Source organism: Ambystoma mexicanum, chromosome 13, assembly GCF_040938575.1.
Source record: "Ambystoma mexicanum isolate Mex_15411 chromosome 13, UKY_AmexF1_1, whole genome shotgun sequence".
Lineage (NCBI taxonomy): Eukaryota > Metazoa > Chordata > Amphibia > Caudata > Ambystomatidae > Ambystoma > Ambystoma mexicanum.
In genome coordinates, this window is record NC_090938.1 from 228966306 (window position 1) to 228989994 (window position 23689).

At 46.1% G+C, this 23689-nt stretch overlaps 1 protein-coding gene across 1 annotated transcript in view; it reads right to left on the reverse strand.

Annotated features, from left to right (window-relative positions):
- LOC138520122 (tetraspanin-18-like) overlaps positions 1 to 23689 on the reverse strand; it is a 473481-nt gene that overhangs the window by 232885 nt on the left and 216907 nt on the right. Inside the window, exon 4 of the mRNA XM_069632620.1 lies at positions 14060 to 14134. Within this exon, the coding sequence (XP_069488721.1) occupies positions 14060 to 14134 (75 nt within the window). The remainder of the gene's footprint in view (positions 1 to 14059; positions 14135 to 23689) is intronic.

Sequence of the window (23689 nt, forward strand, 5' to 3'; positions counted from 1 at the left end):
GGGGTGCTAAAGGGATGTTGCCTGGAAGCAATACCTGAACGGGTGTGGCTACAGGTGCCACGGTAGGCTGCCCCTCTGGAACTCCACCTGGTAGGGGTGCTATACCAGCTTGGGTCTGTAGGAGCTGTCTTGCCAAATCATCTGTTTTGTCCCTGTTGACTACCAGTTCGCGCCTTAAGGCATTTGTCTCAGAGCGGGCTGCATGCACCTCGGCCCGTAGTTCACCTAACAATAGAGAAAGCTGGTCTACCTCGAAGGTTTCCATGGCTCAGGCAGAGGCATTGAGGATGGCTTTTTGTTCTGTCACACTCACCTGTGTCTCTGCAGAAGCGATGGACGAGCCTCCCTTGACCCTGAGTCTTCACTTCCCCTGTTTCACCCAGAGGAATACCTGTCAAATACAAGGCATACACTCAGACCTGAATTCACCAGATTCCCCTGGGCCCTTCCCTTCTCTTTACTGTGTGCTGTGATGTCCCCCTATGGGCTTACCTTGATCTTCAGTAGGGTGTGCACTCCATCCTGCATTCGCAGGGGCGCGATTCACTCATGTGATTGGTGCCAATGTCTGTAGGCTGAGTTCAGATGCCAAACGCTGTTCTATGCCTTCAGAGCGAGGCCGAGAGTTGAAGGCGCCAGTTTCTTCACTGGCTAGAAAGTCCTTCCCACAAGTTAACGTTGCGTGGAGAATGTTGAGTGTCCAAAATGGTCTGTATTGTCTTTGTTTGCCGGTATTTTTGTGGGTGGGTAGCGCTGCGTGTAGAAGCTAGCTGCTGGTAGGATTGTGCAGCGCCTTCAATTCGAGCACGCCTGGTAATGTCTCTCCCTTTCCCTTGCAGGAGAAATTATGTGGTATTAGCGCTTTGAGTCCGGGTTCAGTGCTACTGGAGACTTGGTGGTTAGGTACGTTTGCACGGAGGCTTTTGGTAAGTATGCACTGCGTAGAGAGGGAGAGCGCAGTGAAATAAGTATCTGCGTTATTGGGGCGAGCGCAATGAATAATGTCTCTTCTTTCTTTTACAGGGGTTTGTGTGCTCGTACAACTAACCTGGATTCCAGCGTTGCAGGAAGATCTGGTGAGTATGCACAGCGTTACTGATGTGCGCGTGTTATCGCAGTGATTCTTTGTTCTTACAGGTGCCTGTGTAGAAGTTCCCTCTTGACTGGAGATAGCTGTGGCGTGGAGTAAGAACCAGGTAAGATGAAGCAGAATGATCCGGAGTGGGTAAGCAGAAGTAGGATGATCCGGAGCAGGTAAGCAGAAGCAGGATGATCTGGAGCAGTAAGCAGAAGCAGGATGATCCGGAGCAGCAAAGCAGAAACAGGATGATCCGGAGGAGGTAAGCAGATGCTGGCTGATCCAGAGCACAGCAAGTGTGTTGCTGATACAGCTCACAGTAAGCAACACGAAGCACTGGAAGAATTTTGGGTGTGGCATATATAGCCAGCCACACCCAAACACTAGAGAGCGCATGAATTATCATGCACTTCCTGTTTGACAACAGGAAGTGGTAACCAGGAAGTTACTACAAACACTAGGAAGGAATGAAAGGAGGGATTTGTTATGGGTTCTTTGTGTGCCTATGCCAGGCTTGCCAAGCCTCCACCCAGCTTGCCTCAACTACCTGCCTGATACCCATGACACCTCCAGCTCACATTTCACCTGCGGTGTCCCTCATGGCTCTATCCTCTCACCTTGGCTGTTCAACATCTACCTGGCTCCTCTAGCCCACTTAATCTCCACCTTCTCTCATAACTTAGTGTTATGCAAATGACATGCAGCTCTCCTTCAAGATTCACTCCTTCGTCTCCTCCTCTCGCTCTCGCATTCCTGACTGCCTTACTGCTATTCAGACATGCTGCTCTATTAACGATCTCTGCCTTAATGCCAGTTAGAGATCCTTCTCATTGGGACCCCTGCTCGTTCTTTCCCTCCTACACTCTGATCGCCCTCCATGGGTCCCCTCCCCTCACCCTGCTGTGAGGCAAAAACCTGGGTGTCATCTTCGACTCCTCTCTCTTCTTCTCTCCTCATACCACAGACCATGCCAAGAAGGCCCACTTTCAGCTGTACCTCCTCAGAGGCATTCTCCCTTTCCTCACCTTCCCCCAGAAACTCAATGTCCCCAGATCTCTGGTCCTCTCCAGGCTGGACTACTGCAACAGCCTCTTCCTTAACCTGCCTAACTCCTCCCTTCACCCCCTTCAACTAATCCAGAATAGGACTGCAAGAATTATCCTTGACCTCAAGCCCAGGGACTACATCTCCCCAGGCCTAGAATCTCTCCACTGTCACCCAGTTGCTGCTAGGATCAAGTTCAAGACCCTCTGCATCATCCAAAAGGTTTTTTGGGGCCGGGGGCCCCTCTACATCCATCTCTATCTCCCTAAATACCTCCCGGCTAGAGCCCTTTGGTCATCTAGCTCTAACTCTTTGCAGATCAGACGCTTTTACAAGCAGAGAGTGGCGGGGAGATCTCTCTCCTCCACTGGTGCCTCCCTCTGGAATGGCCTCCCTGCCCCTCTGAGACTTGAGCCGGATCTCCTTAAGTTCAGGAAGCCACTCAAGACCTTCCTTTTCTCCTCTTCCGTCCCTCTCCCCCTCCCCTGCTAATCTTCCTGTCTTCTTCTTGATTGGCTGCATGGTTCCTTCAGAGTCTTCAGGGCACCATATCCCCCAATCCAATCTACCCCTGCACTTGATCTCCCTGGACCTCCCCCATCTCCCTCAATCCTGCACCTCTGCACTTGCGCTTCTGCCCCCCCCCCTGTCCCTGCACTTGCCTGTCTGGGCCTGCATCCTGTAGCCCTTCCAGCCCCTTACCTTGCACTTAGCTCATGGACTATACTTCCCCTCCTCTCTCTGCTTTCCCCTGGCTATGCCCACTGGCCTCTCCTGGCACTCACTTTCTTTCTCTATGGCCCTTCTGCCCTGACTGGCACTCCACTGCCCCCTCCCCTGCACTTCTCTTACTGCACTTGCACGTTCCGAATGTCACAAGGCCTAGCAGGATTGTTTTTGTTTTGTGCTCACTTTTCCCCCACCCTCTTGTCTTGGTGCGCCTCAAAACATATTGTGTATAGGCCATTATAAATACCCAATAAATAAAATATGCAGGGAAGCTGCATGCTTCTCCACCCATATCACAGTTGTGATGTGAGTAGAGTGGCATGGAACCCTGGCAATGCCGTCTACCCTGTTGCACATGGCTGGCAGAGTCTGCAGAGATCCATTGTAATGGCAGGTGTCATGCTTCTTCCTGGTGGCCAGGATTACTGCACGGGCGTGCACCCAACCGGTCCTAGGAGGATATTCCACATTGAGATGCCCATTGCCATGTAAACATGGGACACACATGGGTCGCCATGCCAAATTCCTCTCCATGGGGTAGTGATTCCCTCGGAGCAGTCCCCGCTGCAGAAGCAGATGAGGTTTGGGTTCTTTTAGAAATACATTTGGAATTGCACGAGAAAAAGTAAAACAATTATTTTTACCGAAAAAATCATGAAAAGTATAGAAAACAATAGTTGAAAATCCATGGTGTTAAGAAACATTTGAGCTAAAGGTAGGCTCGGACTATCCTATAGAGCATTACGCCCATGGCCGAACCAAAAACACAAAATACTTCTTGTGGTCCCGTTTCTGGTGAAAGTGGGCCACTTCTTTGGCCAATTGGGGCCAATGTATGAGTTAATTCACTCTGAGGCTAGTAGTTTTGACCAGTTTTGTTGAATAAATATATTTAAAAATGCACAATTTGTATCACACTTAATAAAAACACTCTCCCTTGGTTACTATTCAAACAGTGTCACAAAAGAAATGAATAGCCATTTGCAATTGTGGACAACTTTGTCATTGCTTGCCGAGTGAATTTTATGGCCCAGTCCGACCCTGGTCAAAGGTATAAACAACTGAAAAGGTTGCAAAGTAATTTGTGCAGGTAAAAGTAGAAACGTCTTTAGCTGATCTTAGAAGCAGTACAGTTCCACTCGGACAAAAAGAACAAGATTATGTAAAGGGCAGAACTAAAGGGTAATCACAGTAAATGAATTTACAAAGCAGTTTTGCCCTATATTTACAGGTCAAACCTAAAGAGGGCAAGAGTGTCCATGAGAAGCCATCAGTGAGTCGATACTCACATGGGAGCTTTGGGCTGTTGTGATCACCGCCAAAGGGTTTACTCTCCAAATCACTGTAAGGCATATATCCGACCCCAAAGGGTTCATTTCTAAACTCTCTTGATGGGGAACAACATAACACACAGAAGATGAAGCTCCTGTCCATAGTTCTGGTCAGGGAGATTTCCCCACAGCCCTTTGGTGAGGGAAATAAACCCATCTAACCTAAAGGCAAGATAAGGCTTCCACCCAAAAGATAGACACAACTCTCTAAAGGGTAGCTCTGGCAGAACAGTCAGGCTTAACTCAAGTGAGGAGGTAAGCTAGCAGTGAGGTACAATTAATCCCAATAGTTAGCCCCTGAAAATACACTACACTGGCATAATATAATGTGCACACTTTTGTATAAAATGAAATAATATATTAACTAAGGACTTTGAGTTAAACATAACACATAGTAAGACACAGTATATATATAAAAATAGTAAAGGTCCACCAGTGAACCCTTCCCACTCCTCAGGTGGTGGGATGGCTATTACCTGGTGTTAAACTCATTGCTAAGAAAGCTAAGGAGTGTGGAGGGAGTGAACCCTAGACAGTGATTCAAATACATGTTTAACATCATGATCAGTACCCAAAATGCCAAAACATGAAGTCACTGCATTCACTACAACCTTTAACACATAGTAAAAGTATTATAACACATGCAGACCATATACTCATTATGAGCTTGGCGGTGCGGGTAAAAGCCACATTCCCGCACCTCCCAACTACAAGTATGGCTGAAAGTTGGAGGATTCACCTCCAGCCATGAGCTAGGGGCAAATCTGCTGACTGTCTGCCCATTTTCGGCAGAATTACAGCCTCAGTAATTACGCTGAAAAAAAAACCGCGTACAGGCCAATGGACTTTAAAAAAATTGGGATTTACTCCAACACTGTCGCCAGAAATACCATCCAACTCATAATGACCCACATAGTGCCTAGAGGGATCAATGGGTGAGACTTTCCCAACAATGCCCAAAAGAGCCACCAAAAGTCAAAACAGAATTAGCTTTACAATCCCAGACCTGAATGGTCTCACTGCAATCCAGGATTTCAAGGGATACAAAATGACCAGAAGTTCTAAATCGTTTTAAACTCTTTTCCATTGACAGGAGAGCAATGTAATGATTTAAACTTACATGGTGAATCAGCCGTATAAGCTAACAGCCCAGTCTTTGGTAAAAAAAAAAAAATCAGGGGCCTAAGGGGGTCGGGGGGGAGGGGGGAGCATGGCAAATATCGGGGTTCAGCTAAGCCACTTAAGTTGATTTGAAGAGTTGTTGAACTGTTCCCCATAGGAATCAGTGGGACAAATCTAACAGGCAAAATCGGGCTTATAGGATACATTGAGGTAAGTAGTGGCAAAGGAAGCAGCAACCTACCTCAGGGGATGACAGGGGAGACCTCTTGAAAAACATCCAGTTTCAGGTTTGAGACCCAGGAAGGAAAGACTCAAGAGTAAGATTCGAACCAATAGAGGTCAACGGTTGAACTGGGTAAGAGTGGGCCTGCAACACCTCACCACTGCCGAATTTAGGGAGCTCCTGGGGGCAACTTCTCAGACTAACCCAAGACCCTGGGGCAAGTAGTCATGGTTCTAGATCCAGAGGAATTTAGCTGAGCAACCGAGAAGCAACCCAGTGAGTACAAAACTCCTTTGTTGGGTGAGTTCCGAGGTCTGGTACACAGGAACTTGCGGCCCATACCAGAAACGACACATACAACCAAAAAGAAGAAAAATTGACCATGACAGTAGGGTAACCCACTAGCCAGGAGCAGAAGTAATTAGTAATAAGGCACCATTACGGAGTATGGACCTGACCAAGTGGATACAGGCACTCATAGGGAAACACCAAGAAGGCATTCAGCAGACAAACGTCCACGGTGGGGGCAGCCTAAGACAGTCCAGAAACAGTCCCGGCATTGGGCATCCATTAAAATCAGAAAGGAGGGCCAGCAGGAGGATGAGGAGCAGCCCAGCAACCCTCGGCATGCTAATAGTTTTCATTGCATTTTGTGAAATGGCGTGGCAGCCATTACACAATTTAAAAAAAAAGGACTAAAAAAAGAAAATGGCAGCTGGACAAAAAAAGTAAACTACCAGTTTCACCTTCCCATTTCCCTGGCAGCCATGGTTCAGGCGGGGATCGGCAGCTGGAGAGCAGCAAGGGAACACAGGTAAGTGTGGTATCGGGGTGGAGGGATGGGAAGGATCGACACAGGAAGTCTGTTAGAATGCGTGGGTCAGGGGAGAGTTGGGGAAAGAGATTATTGGAGAGGGAATGGTGGCAGGGGTGTGTAGTGTGCACAGTTTGCTTCGAACACATGCTGAGATTATTAGTTTCAGCCTGTGTTTGGAGTGGGGAGATTGGTCCTTGCTCCTTTCCCAGGTGCTACCCTCATGAGGGCCCTGTCCATTACTAGCCAAGCCTGACTCCCAATGAAGGAGTTAACTTATTTTTTTAAAATTTGTGCCAGGCTGAGTTCACATGCTTACAAACAGAAATGGCCGGTAACAGAAATAATATAGGGAAATAGTCCCTTTGCTATTTCTTTTCACAGGCCGCAGGGGAATGAAAGGTGGAGCTTGGAGCCACTGCACACAGGTAAGTGGGACGGGAAGAAATCAGGAAGGAGGTGGAGGCTAGTGAGGAACTCAGAGGGAGGGGAGGCAGTTGTGAGGTACTGGCAGGGGGGTAAAGGAGCCCCGGGCAAAAAAGCAGCGCAGAAAAAAATGGGAGTAGAGGTGAGGAGCGCAGCAATCAATGCAGGAATCTACTTCCTGGATTACACCAACATTCCATTCCTCTTGATTGACGGGTCCTCTCCCCTTGAGGTTATTCAAAGCTAAAGTAAGCCTGAAAATCCTACATTCTCAGTACCTGGAAAGTGGACAGAGTTTTAGGAAGAACCACAACATTTAGCATACCACATTTTTACATACCATATACTCAATTAGTTGGTAAGTGAATTTGCACAGTTAAAAACCCAACATTTCTGTTCTATTGTCTCTTACCAAACAGTCTTTATATCCAACTAGTATAAGAGTCCATGCACACGGGCCAAAGTGCAGGTTTTCGTTAACACAGTAGGACCACTATATATCGGAAGGCAAAATCTCCCTCTAGGGGTGACAACAGGTAAAGCTACTGCATTGGACAAACATACATCTGGCCATTTATTATATTGTTAGATTAGATAGATTCTCTTTGTCAAGGTGTTTGTATTTGTATTTTGTATTTGTTTTTATTTATAAAGCGCTTAACACCTGAGCACCTCACAAAGGTAAAAACAGTACAACAATAGGATGTGCCAGTAAATCAATTAGCCAGCTAATTCTCTTTTAAACGAGTTTTGAAAAGAGAGAAGAGATCGGAGATCGACTATAAAGAGGGAGGTCAGGTATTACCCCACAACCATTTGTCAGTTCAGAGGATGGTGGCAAAGTTCTGGGGCCCCTTAGTGGCTTTGCTGCTCCTATATAAATGGAGTTCTGGCATCTTGCTTCTCTTCAAGACATGCTAGAGTGCTTGCACCGGGCATATAGGCAGCAAAGGGCAACCTATAGCCCAAAGAAAAAGCTGCTTCATAAAAATATGATCCAGGCAAGGGGTGTCTAGATACGTATGTGACTTCCCAGAAGTGAGGACAGGTGCTCCTCCGGAATCCCTTTCTGATATAAAAGGTGTATGTGGAGTAATGAGCCTGTGTCCAAGACACACCTAGGCTCATGAAAAGTAATGGCAAGGCTTGGTTGGACCGTTTTGCCACTCTCCCCCAAGAGTAGGAACCAGGAGCGGGTGGTGGAGATTTCTTTGGTGTCTTAAAAAATGTTTTTAATCCATTCTAATACGTTTGCTGCTTTTCAGTTGGCCCAACTCCTTATCACTTTTCAGGAGTTCCTATAGTTACAAAGTAACGCAAGAATGATATTGTTCCTTTGAAATGTAACCTTTTCAAACGCTTCCCATTGAATGGAGGAAACACAATATCTTTCCTGGCATACCATGGCACACATGTTTGTATGCTTCACATTACTTAGGTAATATGATCCGAGCAGGGGGGGCATTACCCAACACGTCGTACCGGGGTACTAATAGCAATTTTTCTCGAGTTGAGAAACAGCGCTGCAACCGTTTCTCGACTCAAGAATAAAAAGCAAAATAAATGGCAGCCAGAGATCGGCGGCCACTCCGGGATGCCGAGGCGGAGAAGCAGAGGCCTCTGAGCCTTCTCATCGAGATAAGCCCCGGGCAAGGGCCAATGAGCTTGCTTGTAACAAGCTAATTGGCCCTTGCTGGGTACTAATGCCTAATATTTCTAAACAAACGATGGGGCTGATTTACAAAATTAGTAGGAGTGCCTATGACTTACTCCTAACTTACTAATTGTAAACCAGGAGTAAGTCAGATTCATTCGCAGTAACTACTTTGTGAATCGAGCAGCCCTCTCTGTTTAAGTCAAGAGTAAGTCAAAGTAACTCCTTTGCAAATCAGCCCCTATATCTTAAAAGCAAGCAGACGTATCTTCATAGTATTCATAGGTCGCACGAGTAATCACTGACACCAGTTCTTTTTCAGGAACAGGTAGGTAAGGGGGCTCATATTTAAGCATGGCAATTTAGAGTCCTATCCTATGAACAGCTGCAGATTTCACGACGTGTCTCCGGTGCTATTCCACAGTGGTATTCACTGGTCCACATGTCTGTGCAGCTTAAACCATGAAAGGGAAACCTTATGCATTTTAAACATCATCACTCCCCTTTTGAGGGACCCTGTCCGTATGCAGAACTCAAATGGTATGGGTATGTCCATTACAGATAATTTTCCAGAAGTCTTGCATGCAGCATGCTCCATCCCAATCGGGAGGCGCTTCTCCAGTTCTTTTTTTTTATTTGAATTCTGGGACTTGCAGTTCTGCATGTCCCATTGTAAGTACAGGACTACAGGAAAACATCAGACTGAACAAGCACTCCAATACGATTGGGGCATATTAGCATGTTTGTAAATGTGAGACAATGCCTCGGGGTAGGATTGCTGCTAGGGAGAATTCTCAAAATGTGCCAATTCCTCCCACCTTAGAGCCCTCCAGCTCTTTTGCTAAACTTTGGGACTTTGAACTTGAATCAATGTGTTCTCTGTGTTTGTTTCTTTTTGAATTATGGAGTCCGACCAACTCCATAGGCATCATCTTTTCATTTGTGTCACACAGCACCTTCAGTGCAGTGGCACAGGGAAACCTTTTGAGGCTTTCCCCAAGGTTTAAATACCTTCTGGTTCCCAGAGTAAGTAAAGTGAAATTGACTTTACTAGTCTTTTCAAATTCCTAGACCCATCACACCCTATCTTACAATAGAGCTGTAGGGGTTACTTAGTATCACCTGTGTCTAGATACTCATCTAGCAGTCAAATGCTACCCTTTCCTCTTAGAATGGCTGGTAGCAGTGGTTTTACAAAGAACTACCATCATTTTCCCTGACTACGAACACAGATAGCGTTAAATTGCGGGAGCCATGTTTTTCAAGATGGCGTTTGAGCTCCCTTTGTTAAACAGGTCCCGGTCTTCTTTTTTTTGCCATTTCTTTTTGGAAGATCCTTCTAGAGTTTGTCTCTGTGCGCCAAACTAGGTTTGGTCCCTTTGTTCCATTGCCTTTGGCGGGCTTCAGGAGTGAAGACCGCCTCTGGCGCCCGAGTGTCTGGGGTGGGCAGGAAGTGCAGGAGGTGCCCGAAACTCCCTGTGCTTAGTCTCTAGGAGACCCAAATGCACTCTGTGGTGGTCCGACAAGGACAGCCACCCTGCTGGGTGAGTGGCATCTAGGCTGGAATGAATGGGAAAGAACTGAATAAAAGGCAAGTCTCTTGGCTTGGAAGGCAGAGTCGACCACTGGAACGAAAGAACCAAAGACGAGCTTGAAGAGGACGGCTGCTGCAACTCCTGGACAGAGAAGCCCTGCCAGGACGACTTCTTCCTTTGAGTTGGTGAGACCAATCAACTCGACACTAAGCCACCTGGATACCAATCTCAGAGCTGGTTGTATTTTCCTCAGAGTGCTGCAGGAAACCTAATAACCAGGGAGACGGACACCAGCTTGTGTGCTTGACTACAGCTACCGGAATTGAAGATTTGCCAGTTGTGGGGAACATTGACCCACTCAGCAGAATTCCCATTCATGATCAAGCTGCACTTCTGCAGTTAACAGCAAAATGGCAGCGCTGGCTGCTTGGAGCACCATTGCCCCGCATTAAAACTGTGTTCTGCAGCTACAAAATGATGGTTGCACCATCTTGCCAAACAACTATTGGGCAAGATGGAACAGAGAGCACACTGAGAAAGGCCACCAGTGTGTGTTCTTGTGTGCACCAAAAGAAGCGAATGGAACAGCAGCACTCTGCTGCTGCTTTCAAAAAGTTCCCATTGAAAAGGGAATATTTTGCATTGAAAAGGACGCTGCCCTGACGCTGTTTTCATCTGGTCAACATCACGCTGCTTTTATCAATGAGGCCCTGCCAATCTCATCCATATCCAGATTGTGCTCTAGCAGAAGAAAGCATTTTCGCTGCATGACAGGCTGTGTTAAGCCATAACTGGGAAATTAACAGAAGCTTTACTTTCAGCCGCACAGGAAAACGCTTGTCTTTTGGGTTACAAAATGTCAAAAATCACTGCTTCAAAGAAACCCTAGCTCTATGGGCATATGTCAATTTCAGTGAAATATGTTTTGGACAAATTGCTGTATAAAAGAAACTGGCTGAGGCTGCAGAACAATGTGGGAATTTGGATGTAAGAGAAAAAATGAATTTGAGAGAGAAATCCCAGCAGCATTCACCATGTGTCAAAATGGGCAATTTCAAAAATAAAATGCCTGCTTTACACGTACAATGTTGAATAAAAACTTGTCCTTGCCTAGCTAAAGTAACTGTGGGATGATCCTTTGCATTGTAAAGCCACATCATAAAGCTGATGTCATGTCCCTAAAAATCCAACCAGCTGACAGCAAGGCGGTAACAATCACCCCTGACCAATCCAGTTGTTTAGAGGCGTGCCCAGCTAAGCCTGCCCCACATATAATCCTATGATGTCACCATGCCTTATAAATAAGGGAGGCTGACTGAATCTCCCCTGAATTTCCAGCGCCTGTGTATCCGGATATTCCACATTCATCTTGCCAGATTCCAGATTCCACTGCAAGGCCAAATCATAGCTGACCCGATCCCAGCAAGGCCTTGACCTAGAAATCCCACTAAGAACCCCAATAACAAAGGGGGAAAGCTGTGGTACACTTTTGGAGAGCATGCTGTGACCAGACCTGCTTTTGGCCCACTAACTGCATGCCCGCCATACCCCTGCCATCCAGCTGTACCTTTGTCATCCAGTGACCCGACTTACCCAGCTGTTTGCCAGAACCCGGTTGACTGTCCCAAAATCCCAAACTCAAGTGTGGATTCTGAGTATTTCCCCATCTCATAGCAGCACATATCCTACCCCATCTTGATACTTTGTCTTTGTTCCACTCTCTAAGCAACCCTATCCATGCCTTGGTAAATTGTCCAACTGTCAGAATTCTCTGTGCATCTTGTCTGTGATTTCCTAGCGTTAGCACCATTCTTTCATTCACACCATCTTGTAACTCCTTAGTAATATTTAGAATTATTTAAGTAATTTCCACATAAAGAGAAACGCGACGTGGAGAGGTTTAATCCGGCCGCTTGACCTGTTTCATGGGAAGCGCTATCTTCTTGATAATCTAATATAAGTAAACTTTGTCTTTTTCCTTTCCAAACCGATTTTCCCTCTTTAACGGCTTTATTTTTCCAAAACCGATCCTCCTTTTATCTTGCAAATCTCATCCAATTCTTCAGCTATAGCCATCATTTCACTTCTATATTGTCCCTGTAATGTGCATCTATACCCCAGCCCAAAAACCGCATTCCGATTTGGAGTATTTCACCTGTTTTTCTTAAAAACTGTTTTTGACATTTAAAACTGCAATTGAAAAAGAAATGTAACTTTCTAATGTGTGATTCGGCTGCATCGTGTTCTTACTTTCAACTTGCCTTTGAACTGTATACCTTTTGTTGATACCTTGCCTTGTGGTTGCTAGTGTTTATACATTGCTGCTATTGTGAGAAATCAAATTTGCCTCATTGATTTAACCGTACATTAATTAATTATTTGTGAAATTCATGCCATTGCAAAGGGCCTTTCCTCTTATTTTGTGAGGGAAGGTCGGAATTTAATTATGTTTGCTATATCATATCCTTGACTTCCTGCTGCGTCTTTCTACCCACTCCAAATTAAGTTCATTGGGGTTTGGGAGAGCATTGCAGGGGGAAATCTTAACTCAGGTGCTATCTACCCATATTGCAAAACTGCTCCTATTCATTTGTGCTTTGGACATGGTCTTGTAGAAGGTTAACCAAGTGTATTTCTTCAATTTAAATTGTAATCATTACACCATTGGCGATCGCTGCCCAATATTAAAATTGTATTATTTCCTTTGAATTTTAAAAGAAATAAATATTGCATTCTGACCAACCGGCCTGGTTCATGGTCCATTGCGACCGGGGGTATTTGTAAAAGGGGGTGTTAGACACGTTGTGTGCCATATCAAATTAAATTCGCACAAAATAAAGAGAAAGCATTCCAATCGCGCCCTACATCCAAGGCTAAGGGCAAGGGTCCTGGTCGAGTGTGTGTCGCCCGATTGAAATCCTTAACACAGTTGCCAGCTTTTTGACCAGTCTCAGTGCAGTGCAGGGGCCCCCCAACGTCCTCCCTGTTGTCTCCATGACTGAGGCCCAGGAACAGCGAGATCTGCAGGAACTGCCAGGAACAGAGGTCATCAGATGCTTCTTTTTCTTCATTTGTAAAGGTACTGTAAAATCAGACTGAGAGAACTTACCTCTTGCGGTGAAAGTGCTTAAAACTTTCCTAACTCACAGGCCTAATCAGATTGTGACCCAACATATGATTCTTCTTGCTACAAACTATTTCTAAGAACTTTTGCAGATACATTTCCATTCATCTACCAGAACTGCTTTATCCTATCCAAGACTTTAGCCCATTGACTTTGGCCTAGCTTATTGTATTGAATTGACTCTTCTGGTGAACTCTAAATATTTGCACTGTCTAAGAATAACTGTAACCTTTCTGTTCTAATAATCTTTGCCTTTTACTCCTCTTGAAAAGTATTTCTGAAATAGTGTTTAAGTGTATTTGTGTGTGATATATAATTGCCTCCTTTTTATGAATGTTTTATAACTGACAGATAAATTATTTAATAAGTATTTATCAAAGAAACCTTGAGTGTAAAAGTTTGTTTGAACACTTGTGATTGTAGACCTCTGTGTATTATCATTACAGCTCACATTCCCTATTGAGATAAGCCTGGCTGCTCAGCTCTGCTACCAAAACTGTGTAGTACAGACCTATACCAAAGGTTGGTTTTGCTTACACCTGTAGTCCTAGTTGTGTGTAGTGGTCCCAAAGGGTACTGCATACAAACTTTGCATAACACTTGCGCCATCTTGAGGATCTACCACTGATCACCTCCTAGTCCATGGGTACCAACACCCAGACGTAGTTAGCTGGATTTCACTAAAGAGTCTCTCAGATGGGTTCGGCTTCGGACTATAGGTGAAACACTGAGTACCATTCCTGAGCCAGCAGCCCCCGCTACCCTTGAGTCTGGAACCAACATTCTGATATATCTGTGGCCTTGTGGAAGCTGGTCCCTTCTGAGACCAGGACTGCAGGGCAAAGACACAGCTATGCAAGATCTTACCCAGAGTGCCCACAAACACCGGGACTGAGTGAGGTGTGGGAGGCAGGTGCACAGAAGGGAGTTGATGATCACTTGCTTTGCCGTACAGAGTTTTCACAAGACATGCACCCACCTGGTTTTTGTAGGTCAGTGCGAGGATGGCGCCAACAAGCTCCACGATGAACATGGCCAGAAGAAGCACAAAGAACTGGAAGAGAAAGAAGGCATGTTAGTGACAGCAGGGAAAACAGAAGGTCGTTGCTACAGACTGCGCCGGTGTGGCTGCTCCACCTAGAACATGTTTATCCCCAGCAAAGGGCACATTGAAGGGATATCTGATCCTGTCCATCCCCCCTCGAAGATAGCCTGCACAAAAGCTCAGCTAGTTAAGTGCTTGTTTCAGAGGTCTGTGTGCACCCTGGAGAAAGAGGTTCCAATTCCTTCAGGGAGTACTTTGCCCATGTACTATTGGTGATTGAAACATTGAGTACAGTAAATTGGGCATCTGAAACTCCATTGAGTGCCTAGAAGCTTAGGGAATTCAGCATAGATATCTATATTAAAAAACAATATTATTACCATGTTTACATTGGACTCACATCTTGTACATAGCTATTTATATATAATTTATTGCTTGGAATTGCTGAAAGTGATTATAAGCAGGTGTAAGTCTCACATCCTTGCTCTCCAGTATATAACCCCATTCTCTTCTGAGCAGGGATGGTCTTTCTTGTCACGCCCAGCCTTGTCCTACCCTGGGGTGACCACTCATGTCAAAAAGTATGTTCTACTTGAAGAACAAGCAGTGAAATTGTCCATATTTGACCAATCAAGTGAGTCAGCTGCGAGGTAGTCATTAGGTTTATTTTCATTGCACATGGCTGTGCATTCTGGTTCTTGTTGTGATTGAAATTCCCTTTTTAAATTCCGGATTTGAAGGGTCAGAAGGTAAAGTAATGTCAACTTAAAAGTCAGGGATGGCTGTGTCTCCCTTGGGGCGCAAATTGAAAAGGTCAGAAAAGCATGCAATTGGACTGTGCATTCCTAAGAGGGGCGTGGCTAGGAGACAGCGTGGACGGCATGGCTTCCTGAGAGCTCCAACTGGCCCAATGCACCACAACTAATTCACTCCAGTCTGCGGACCCGTTAAAGGCTACAATCGACATATACGATGTCAGATGCTTCCCTGCGGCTGTCGTGCTGGCGGTTTCCCGAATCAAAGCCAATTTGACAGGGTTTCAGGCTTCTCTATCACGAAGAACCTACTAGCTCCCAAGATGGCCGCCGCTCTTCGTTGCACGGAGGAACCGACAGCATGAAATCGGACAGGTACCGCTGCAATCCAACTGAAGCCGCCAAATATTTCTTACAATCTCCTTAGAAGCGCTTCGCTCATAGCAGCTTCGCAGACATCGAGCGGACAGATTCTCTTCCTCCCGAGCCGCGAGAGCCCGTGGTTCATGAAACCTGGAGCTGCGGAATGAGTGGGGGATCTCAGCCTCACGACCGCCGGCCCGCACCCTGCACCCAGCGGGGGATACCCCTATTCAGCCTTCGGGGGTGAGGAGGAGAATCAACAAGGCAGTGGGAGGTTTGATCTGAGCCCCTGTGGTCTAGGGGCACCCGCGGGCCCCTTCCAAACAAACACAGAAGGTGTCTGGCCGGTAATGAATAGCGTCCCAGGTTCGGGGGCTGGATCCGCGCCCCTGCCTCCTCAGAACCTGCCAATGTGAATCAAGCCCTTCGACCCGCTTACTTTCCGGGATGAACGACAGCTACCACACACCGCCCCGCGGGACAAACGGGGAGCGTTTGCCCCCTACACTGAAATCCGGAGTGGGGAGGCCCGCCTGTAGCAAGGATCCTGCATTGGAATCTGTCATCTGCTGCAACCAGAATCTGCATCGGACCTGACGGAAAGAGGTGAGGAGTCGGGAGGGGAAGGTGCCCTGCCCTGCTGCATATGGACTCCTGGGATCGGCGCTCACAATTAAGCTCTCACTAACACTAGCTCCAGCCTGTCCCAATCTCGACAACAGCATAGCCCACTTGTATCTCATGCACTTCACCACAGGGCAGGAGTCTCCAGGGCGCATTCTATGTCACAGCCTGACGGGCAATAGAAACTCTGAGACCGAAGAAGATCAGTACCGGTTCCTGAGTACTCCGGCACACGAAATAGAAGCAGATTTACCTAGTCTGAAACCAGGCCATATAGCACCACGGACACCAATATGTCTAAAAGTGGGAAGTCGACCAAGCAAACAGACATTGTCGCCCTCATGGCCAATGCAACCACTGATAGAGCTAGAAAAACGGATCTGCCGGCGGAACCCACCGGGAACGGCGCCCCCACCCCAGAGGGGTCAGGGCCCAACTCATCACAAGCAGCCACCAAAGCCGATCTTCAGGAACTATTAACAGAATTGACTAGGGAAATCCAAAAGAGTACAGAGGAAGTTACAAAGAAAATCAATGCCTTAGACAAAAGGGTGGGGGAAGTGGAGCACCGAACCTCCGAATTGGAATCCGAGGTCTGCGATCAAAGATTTGAAAATGAACATGACAGAGACAGAATTTCTGCCCTCGAAGCTAGATGCAACATCCTTAAAGCAAAACAAGAGGATTTAGAAAATCGTTCACGGAGGAACAACATCCATATTCGAGGGATTCCCTCCTCTATCCCAGAAGCAGACCTGAAATCCTATGTGTCGGAACTTTTTCGATGTATCATTACCCTTCCGGATGACGCGCCCTCGGAGTTAGATCGGGTGCATAGAGCGATCCACAGGAAAACATCTAAATTCCCCCCGGACGTCCTGGCTAGAATACACTTTTTTCAAATAAAGGAAGCCATAATGCGCGAAGCAAGGCAGATGCATCAAATCACCTTCCAAGGTTGGATATTATCCCTCTACCAGGACTTTGCGAACTCGACTCTCCAAAAACGGAAAATGATGCGGCCGCTGACAGAATGGCTATGCAAAAAGAAAATTCCATACCAATGGGGATTCCCCACCTCGGTGAAATTCAGGTGGGAGGGGTCCCAGAGACAAATTCAGTCAATGAAAGAAGCGGAGAAACTCATGGGGCAAAAGAGAGCAGAACGGGAATCTGAAGCTGAAGAAACATCTAATGCCCACCCAGAGAATGCTAAGGGGGGAGAATGGACAAAAACTAATAGACGGCGCAGACTTCGGGGCCCCTCGAAGAAAGACAGTGAGGTGGGCTGAGTACCCTTCGTAGGAGGCTCCAATGATCTACTGCTTTGATCTCCTGTCAGCCTCCATTCGGGAGTGAAGATGGATCTACAGAGAAAGGAGGAAATTTGCACTCATTCAGGTGAATGAAGAGAGAACAGTGTCTGCACTTCAATAAAAGTTAATTCGGCGGCCCAGTTGGCCATCAGCAAGAGCATTGGTGCCACTAGTTCCCCAGTGGCAGTAGGATGACGGTTCTCCTACCAGTTCATTGTTGGGAGGGGGGTTTCGGGAGTGGGGGGGAGAAAGGGGTTTTAAAAGGACAAATCCAAAGTGTTTGACGCTAATCACCTTAAGCTACGTCCTTCCGAACAATATCACAACGTGCATTAATAATAATAAGACACATACCATCTTGACACAACTACAGATTCCGCTTATCAATCCCACAGTCCCAGGCGGGGAACACTATATAATGCATAATCAACAGGAAAGATCGGGCGATGGCTGATCTGAGCGAGATTCGAATCCTATCCTGGAACGTGCAAGGCATGAATTCGCCAAGAAAGCGCCGTTCAGTGGAACACCAGCTGCAGCAATTATCCGAAGACATTGTGCTACTCCAGGAAACCCACCTGCTACAGGAAGAAGAATGCCGCATAAGATTCAATCGATATAAGACAGCCTACTTCGCTACAACAGGGAAAAAGAAAAGAGGGGTTGCAATATTGTTAACCGACAGAGTCCCACTATCAAAAATCACAATACGAAGAGACTCAGAGGGACGCTTTCTCTTGCACAAAGGCTTTTTTCAAAGAACTTCCTATCACAATTGCTACAATTTACAGCCCCAACACATCCCAAAACAGTGTCATCAAAGACCTCATTCCGATTATCTTAGCATTCCGAGAAGGCCATTTGTTCATCGGTGGGGATTTTAACGCCATACCAAGCCCGCAAATAGATAAGACCCTCCCCCCCACAACGGCAGATGTCACGCATGCTCTTTCCCTAGGCGAGCTGTTCAGAGAAACAGAGACCGTGGATGCATGGAGGTTATTTAATGACAATTCAAGAGACTATACACACTACTCCAATGTTCACAAAGGATACTCGAGAATAGACCTTATTTTGCTTTCCGGTGCGCTGTTCCCATGCTTAAACAATGTAGAAATACACACCTGCATGATCTCTGATCATGCTCCAGTTTCTGCTAATCTAGCTATATCAGGTCAAAGGAACCCTACTCGGCGGTACTGGAAACTAAATGACTCCTTACTACTAAACGAAGGAATCAGAGCGGAAGTTGAGAATACAATAACCAACTATTTCACAGAGGACACCACAGAAACATCCCCTATTAATGTCATCTGGGACACAATGAAAGCGGTGGTTAGAGGGGCTCTGATAGGTGCAGGGGCTGAGCACAGAAGAATATCAAATATAGCAATGGCTAAGCTGAAAAAAGAAATGTCCCAACGAGAAGCGGAATTCAAAGTACGTTACACCAGGAAGGCTGAAAGGTCTTTGAGAAAGGCTAAACTAGCGCTAGAAATGCACTGCGCTGATCGCACTGCGAAATCATTGGCATATACGAAACATTTCTATTACAGCAAAGGGAACAAACCAAATAAAATCCTAGCGCAGAAACTAAAAAAGACGCATAGCCGTAACAACATCGTAAGGATACGGGGAGAAGATGGGAAGCTGCACTACTCCGAAATAGAAAAAATCAATGAACTGATGAAGCACCACAAATCCATAATGTCCGGTGATCCCACGGTCCTAGATAAGCTGCCAGAATATCTGAGTGCTATTTTCCCTCAGAGTTCAGCCCTATTGGAATTCCTGGAAGAGGCCATTAATGTCGAAGAAATCATTGAATCTATTAAATCCCTTAAATCTACCACTCCTGGGCCTGATGGCCTTTCCGCACATTTATACAAAAAATACACCTGAATTTTAGCTCCCCAACTGCCAATCTATTTAACTCCTTCCTATCCACAAGATCTGTTACCAACTCAATGGCTGAATCGATCACAGTCTTATTGCATAAGCCCAGGAAGGATCCTGAGTCTCTGGATTCATATTGCCCAATATCTCTCCTGAACAACGATGGCAAGATATTCACTAAAGTATTGGCTAGTAGCCTGGGGATGGTCCTCCCGACTTTAATTAACCCAGATCAAACAGTATTCATACCAGGAAGAAGCACCCATGACAATATCAGGAGAACAATAAATGTAATTGAAAGTGCCCGCAAAACGAAGGTGGGGATGGCCGTGATCTCATTGGATGCCCATAAGGCTTTCGATCGGGTAGACTGGGGATATATGCAGGGGGTTCTCGAACACTTCTTCTTTGACACCAATTTTACCACCTGGGTGATGGCCAACTATCAAGTGCCCACGACACAGTTGCGAGTCAATGGTACTAGGTCCGACCATATACATATATCTAGGGGTACCAGGCAGGGCTGCCCACTCTCTCCCCTGGTGTTTGCCATGTCGAAGGAGCCTTTCGCCGCCAGAATTAGACAAAATTTGGTTTTCCCCTGAAATGTAGGGTTTGTTTGGCTAGTAAAACAAAATCGCAGTGAATAACACATTTTCAGGTCGTTGGAAACATTTGAAATGTCGTTTTCCCCCAAAAATCCTTATAAAACCTGAACATTTTCTGGCGCTCTAAAAAAAAAATGAAGCAAGGAAAAAGGCGGAAACAGACATTTTTGTTCTGCGCACTGAATTAGTGAGGTACATTTCGCTCAGAATTTGCCATTTTGCCCACCCATATTGGACACCACTGAAAACCAGTACATGTTCAGTGGTCCAGATCTTTGCCTCGGGAAGAGTGTAGCATTGTTCTATGTACGTGTCCATTAACTAGAGACATTTTGGGGGAAAAAGGAACAGCGCGAAGATGTTTTGAAACATGTATTTACTTTTTTTAATGCAATTTCTTTGGATCCCCATCCAAAACAGGTTGACTTTGCGCTCTTGATAGCCTCAATAGGTTGAGAGTCATGCCACATCTGCAGAGCAAGTCATGCCCCATCTGCAGACAGGTTGAATGTCATTCCACATCTGCAGACAGGTTGAGCGTCATGCCACATCTGCAGACTGGTTGAGACTCATGCCACATCTGAAGACAGGTTGAGAGTCATGCCACATCGGCAGAAAGGTTGAATGTCATTCCACATCTGCAGACAGGTTGAGCGTCATGCCACATCTGAAGACAGGTTGAATGTCATTCCACATCTGCAGACAGGTTGGGAGTCATGCCACATCTGCAGACTTGTTGAGACTCATGCCACATCTGAAGACAGGTTGAGAGTCATGCCACATCGGCAGACAGGTTGAGAGTCATGCCACATCTGCAGACTGGTTGAGACTCATGCCACATCTGAAGACAGGTTGAGAGTTATGCCACATCGGCAGACAGGTTGAATGTCATTCCACATCTGCAGACAGGTTGGGAGTCATGCCACATCTGTAGACTGGTTGAGAGTCATGCCACATCTGCAGACTGGTTGAGACTCATGCCACATCTGAAGACAGGTTGAGAGTCATGCCACATCGGCAGACAGGTTGAGAGTCATGCCACATTTGCAGACTGGTTGAGACTCATGCCACATCTGAATACAGGTTGGGAGTCATGCCACATCTGTAGACTGGTTGAGAGTCATGCCATATCTGCAGACTGGTTGAGACTCATGCCACATCTGAAGACAGGTTGAGAGTCATGCCACATCGGCAGACAGGTTGAGACTCATGCCACATCTGCAGACAGGTTGAGAGTCATGTCACATCTGCAGAGGAAGTTTCACTAGCCTTTTGACGAGTTGTCCAACTCCAGGCCTCGAGGGTCGGGATCCTGAAGGGTTTTCAGGATATTCCTCATTAATATTCATGAGACAAAATGTGCAGCCTGGATTTGCCCTTCCCTGGAGTCAGTGGTGCTCAGAGCCAAGCAGTGGTTTCATCCATGGTGTGTATTCTGAAGGCTCCACAGGTAAGTGTGATTAAATATCTCTTAGTTACATCGTGAACAGCAGCCCCAGCCTCTTTCTCCTTCGCTTTCAACCCCTTACAATTCAAATCTATGCATTCAACACTCCCTACCCCCAGGACCCCCCTTCGCCCTCCACACATTCTACATCCCCTTAATGCCCGCTTTGGTTGCAATTATGTACATTTTGTTCACTTCAACATAAACCTTCTTCAACTTGAGCTAACTCATATGCAACAGTGTGAATTTAAACATAACTATTCTTGTTCTTTTAGAGCACGCCATGCATTATAGCGCCCCCTTCTAAGTGCTTTTATAAAAGGTGTTGGCATCACCCAATTTAATGGAACTCAATGTATTGCCTTTGGAAGGTTGAAAGGCCCCGCGTGGGATACGAAATTGCTAATTTCAGGTTGGCTCCAAGTCATAGGCCAGCACTTCACAGCTGAAATATTCACTCAACGCTCATTCACTCCCATCTACCATACATGCCAGCATGCCCCATTTCATTCGGTAAATGTTAGTTAGTGCTGTTTTTTTGCATTCACGTGTAGTCTTGGATTTCTATTTTTATAAATACAGAACTGCAAGGCCCAGAATGCAAAGTAGCACCTAGGACCATCTCCCGAATGGAAATTTACATTTTCTTGAACAGTGGCAAGCATGTTGGTTGGAAGGGGCTGGAGGGGGCTACAGGGGGCTGTCCATAGTCAATGCAATGATTCAAGATTTCACATAATATTTTACAGTCTGAGCTCCATTTCATAATCATTTTTTATTGGATTCCATAGACTTTACTGGCTGGTCCTTTTTGATGTGACCTTTGGTGCAAATCATGGCCAACTGTGTGGTGCATTTCACGACGATTATTAGGCACATCGTGTTGATTATTGCAACTATTTTCTTTTTTTGGGGGCAAATGCATAGTGTTTATTAGGAGCGCGGTGATAATGTGGCATATGTCACAGTCGTGTGATCCAGCGACGACACGAGTCCACATATGCTCGTTTTTTATAATGTACCAAACAAAACAGGGATTCAGCTTTAAATGAGTCCACAGGAAAGGTTTGAGGGCCTTCACAAACCAGTCAACTTTCTTTAGGCCGAGGTCCTCAGTCCCTCCCTCTCTTTCCTAAAACAGGTCGGCCTTCCTGGCGGTACACAGTCACTCAATCTCTGGGATTTATAGTGTCCCAGACTTTTTGTTGGTTTTTGCTGGCTCTTTCTTGGTTGTCACAGGACGTCTCAGGATGTTGTGTTGGTTCAGTTGGACCCTGCTTCGAGGTATCGCCACCTACAGGTATTCCAACTGTGTCAGTCATGGGTATGTGCCACAAAGGGCCAGACTCCAGGGACTGTCAGGCGTCCTCGCTTGGTGATAATGGGAAACCTCGCTTTCCAGACCTTCAGCAGCTTTCGCTGCCATTTTAAGCCCCTTCATTCTCTTGCTTACAACCAAGGTCCTGGGGTTCTGTCTCTCGCTCCCCTCCCTTTCCTCCTTATAGTGACTAGAGTGTATGAGTCTTGAGTGTTTGCAGTGAGAGGCCTTTTAGAATGCTATGAGGTATGTGCAACCCAGGACACCTCGAGGTTCTGAGAATGTCAGTTAAGGACTTGGAGATAAAACAGGGACCAGGGTGGATGCATGCTACCTTCTCTCCCACCTCTATACTGCTAAGTTGCTTCCTGTTCCTTGTCTTATTACCTGACCCAGGATACTACACTCCTCCAACCCCCCATCCCCCTTCTGCTACCTCGTTTCTTGCTCTCTTTGCTGTTCCACTCATTTCCTTGGCTCTGGTCTCCCCTTTCTCCTCTACTCTTCTCTGCTACTCTTTCTACTTCTCTCATCCACTTTCTCTCTTCCTCTCATCCATTCTTCTCGGTCATTTCCTCTCTTTTTCATCATCAACTCTTCATCTCTTCTCGTACTCTCTTCCTATTAACCCTGCTTCGTAGTTCTCTCTTGCTGCCCTTCATCTCTTTCCCCCTTGCTCCCTCTGCCTCCTCGCCAATCCACTTCATTGCCCTGCCTGCTCTTTTGACTTTGCTCCTCCCTCTTTCTTTTCATCTTCCTTCTCTCTGCCTCTCTCTCGCCTCTCCTCCTTTGCTCCTCTCTGTTCCGCTACGCTCTATTTTCCATTTCGCAGTTGTCATTTGACAGCATTTATTGGTGATGTTATGACATTGTGAAGTACGTTGTACAGTATTCCTTGTACAGTATTCCTCTAGAGTCCTACTGATGAAGAACTGGGGACTTTTCAATGTCACATTTGGGATATAGGACACTGTTTTATGGGGCCTCTCGTGCCTATTTCTGACAGAGACAAAAGTGATCCACAAAATGCACAATTCTTCACTTCTTCATTCTGAGCCCAGAAGCCTAATATCATCTCAATTCGAGATGTGTTAAGCAATGGCACAATTCTGCTGTTGTTTACCTCAATTATATGTGGGAGTCCACCAAACCCTAATTTGACTTACCTTATATACTCAGTTTGTGCCCACAACAAGGCTGGGAGAGGTTTAACATGGTGCTATCTAGGGGCGTACAC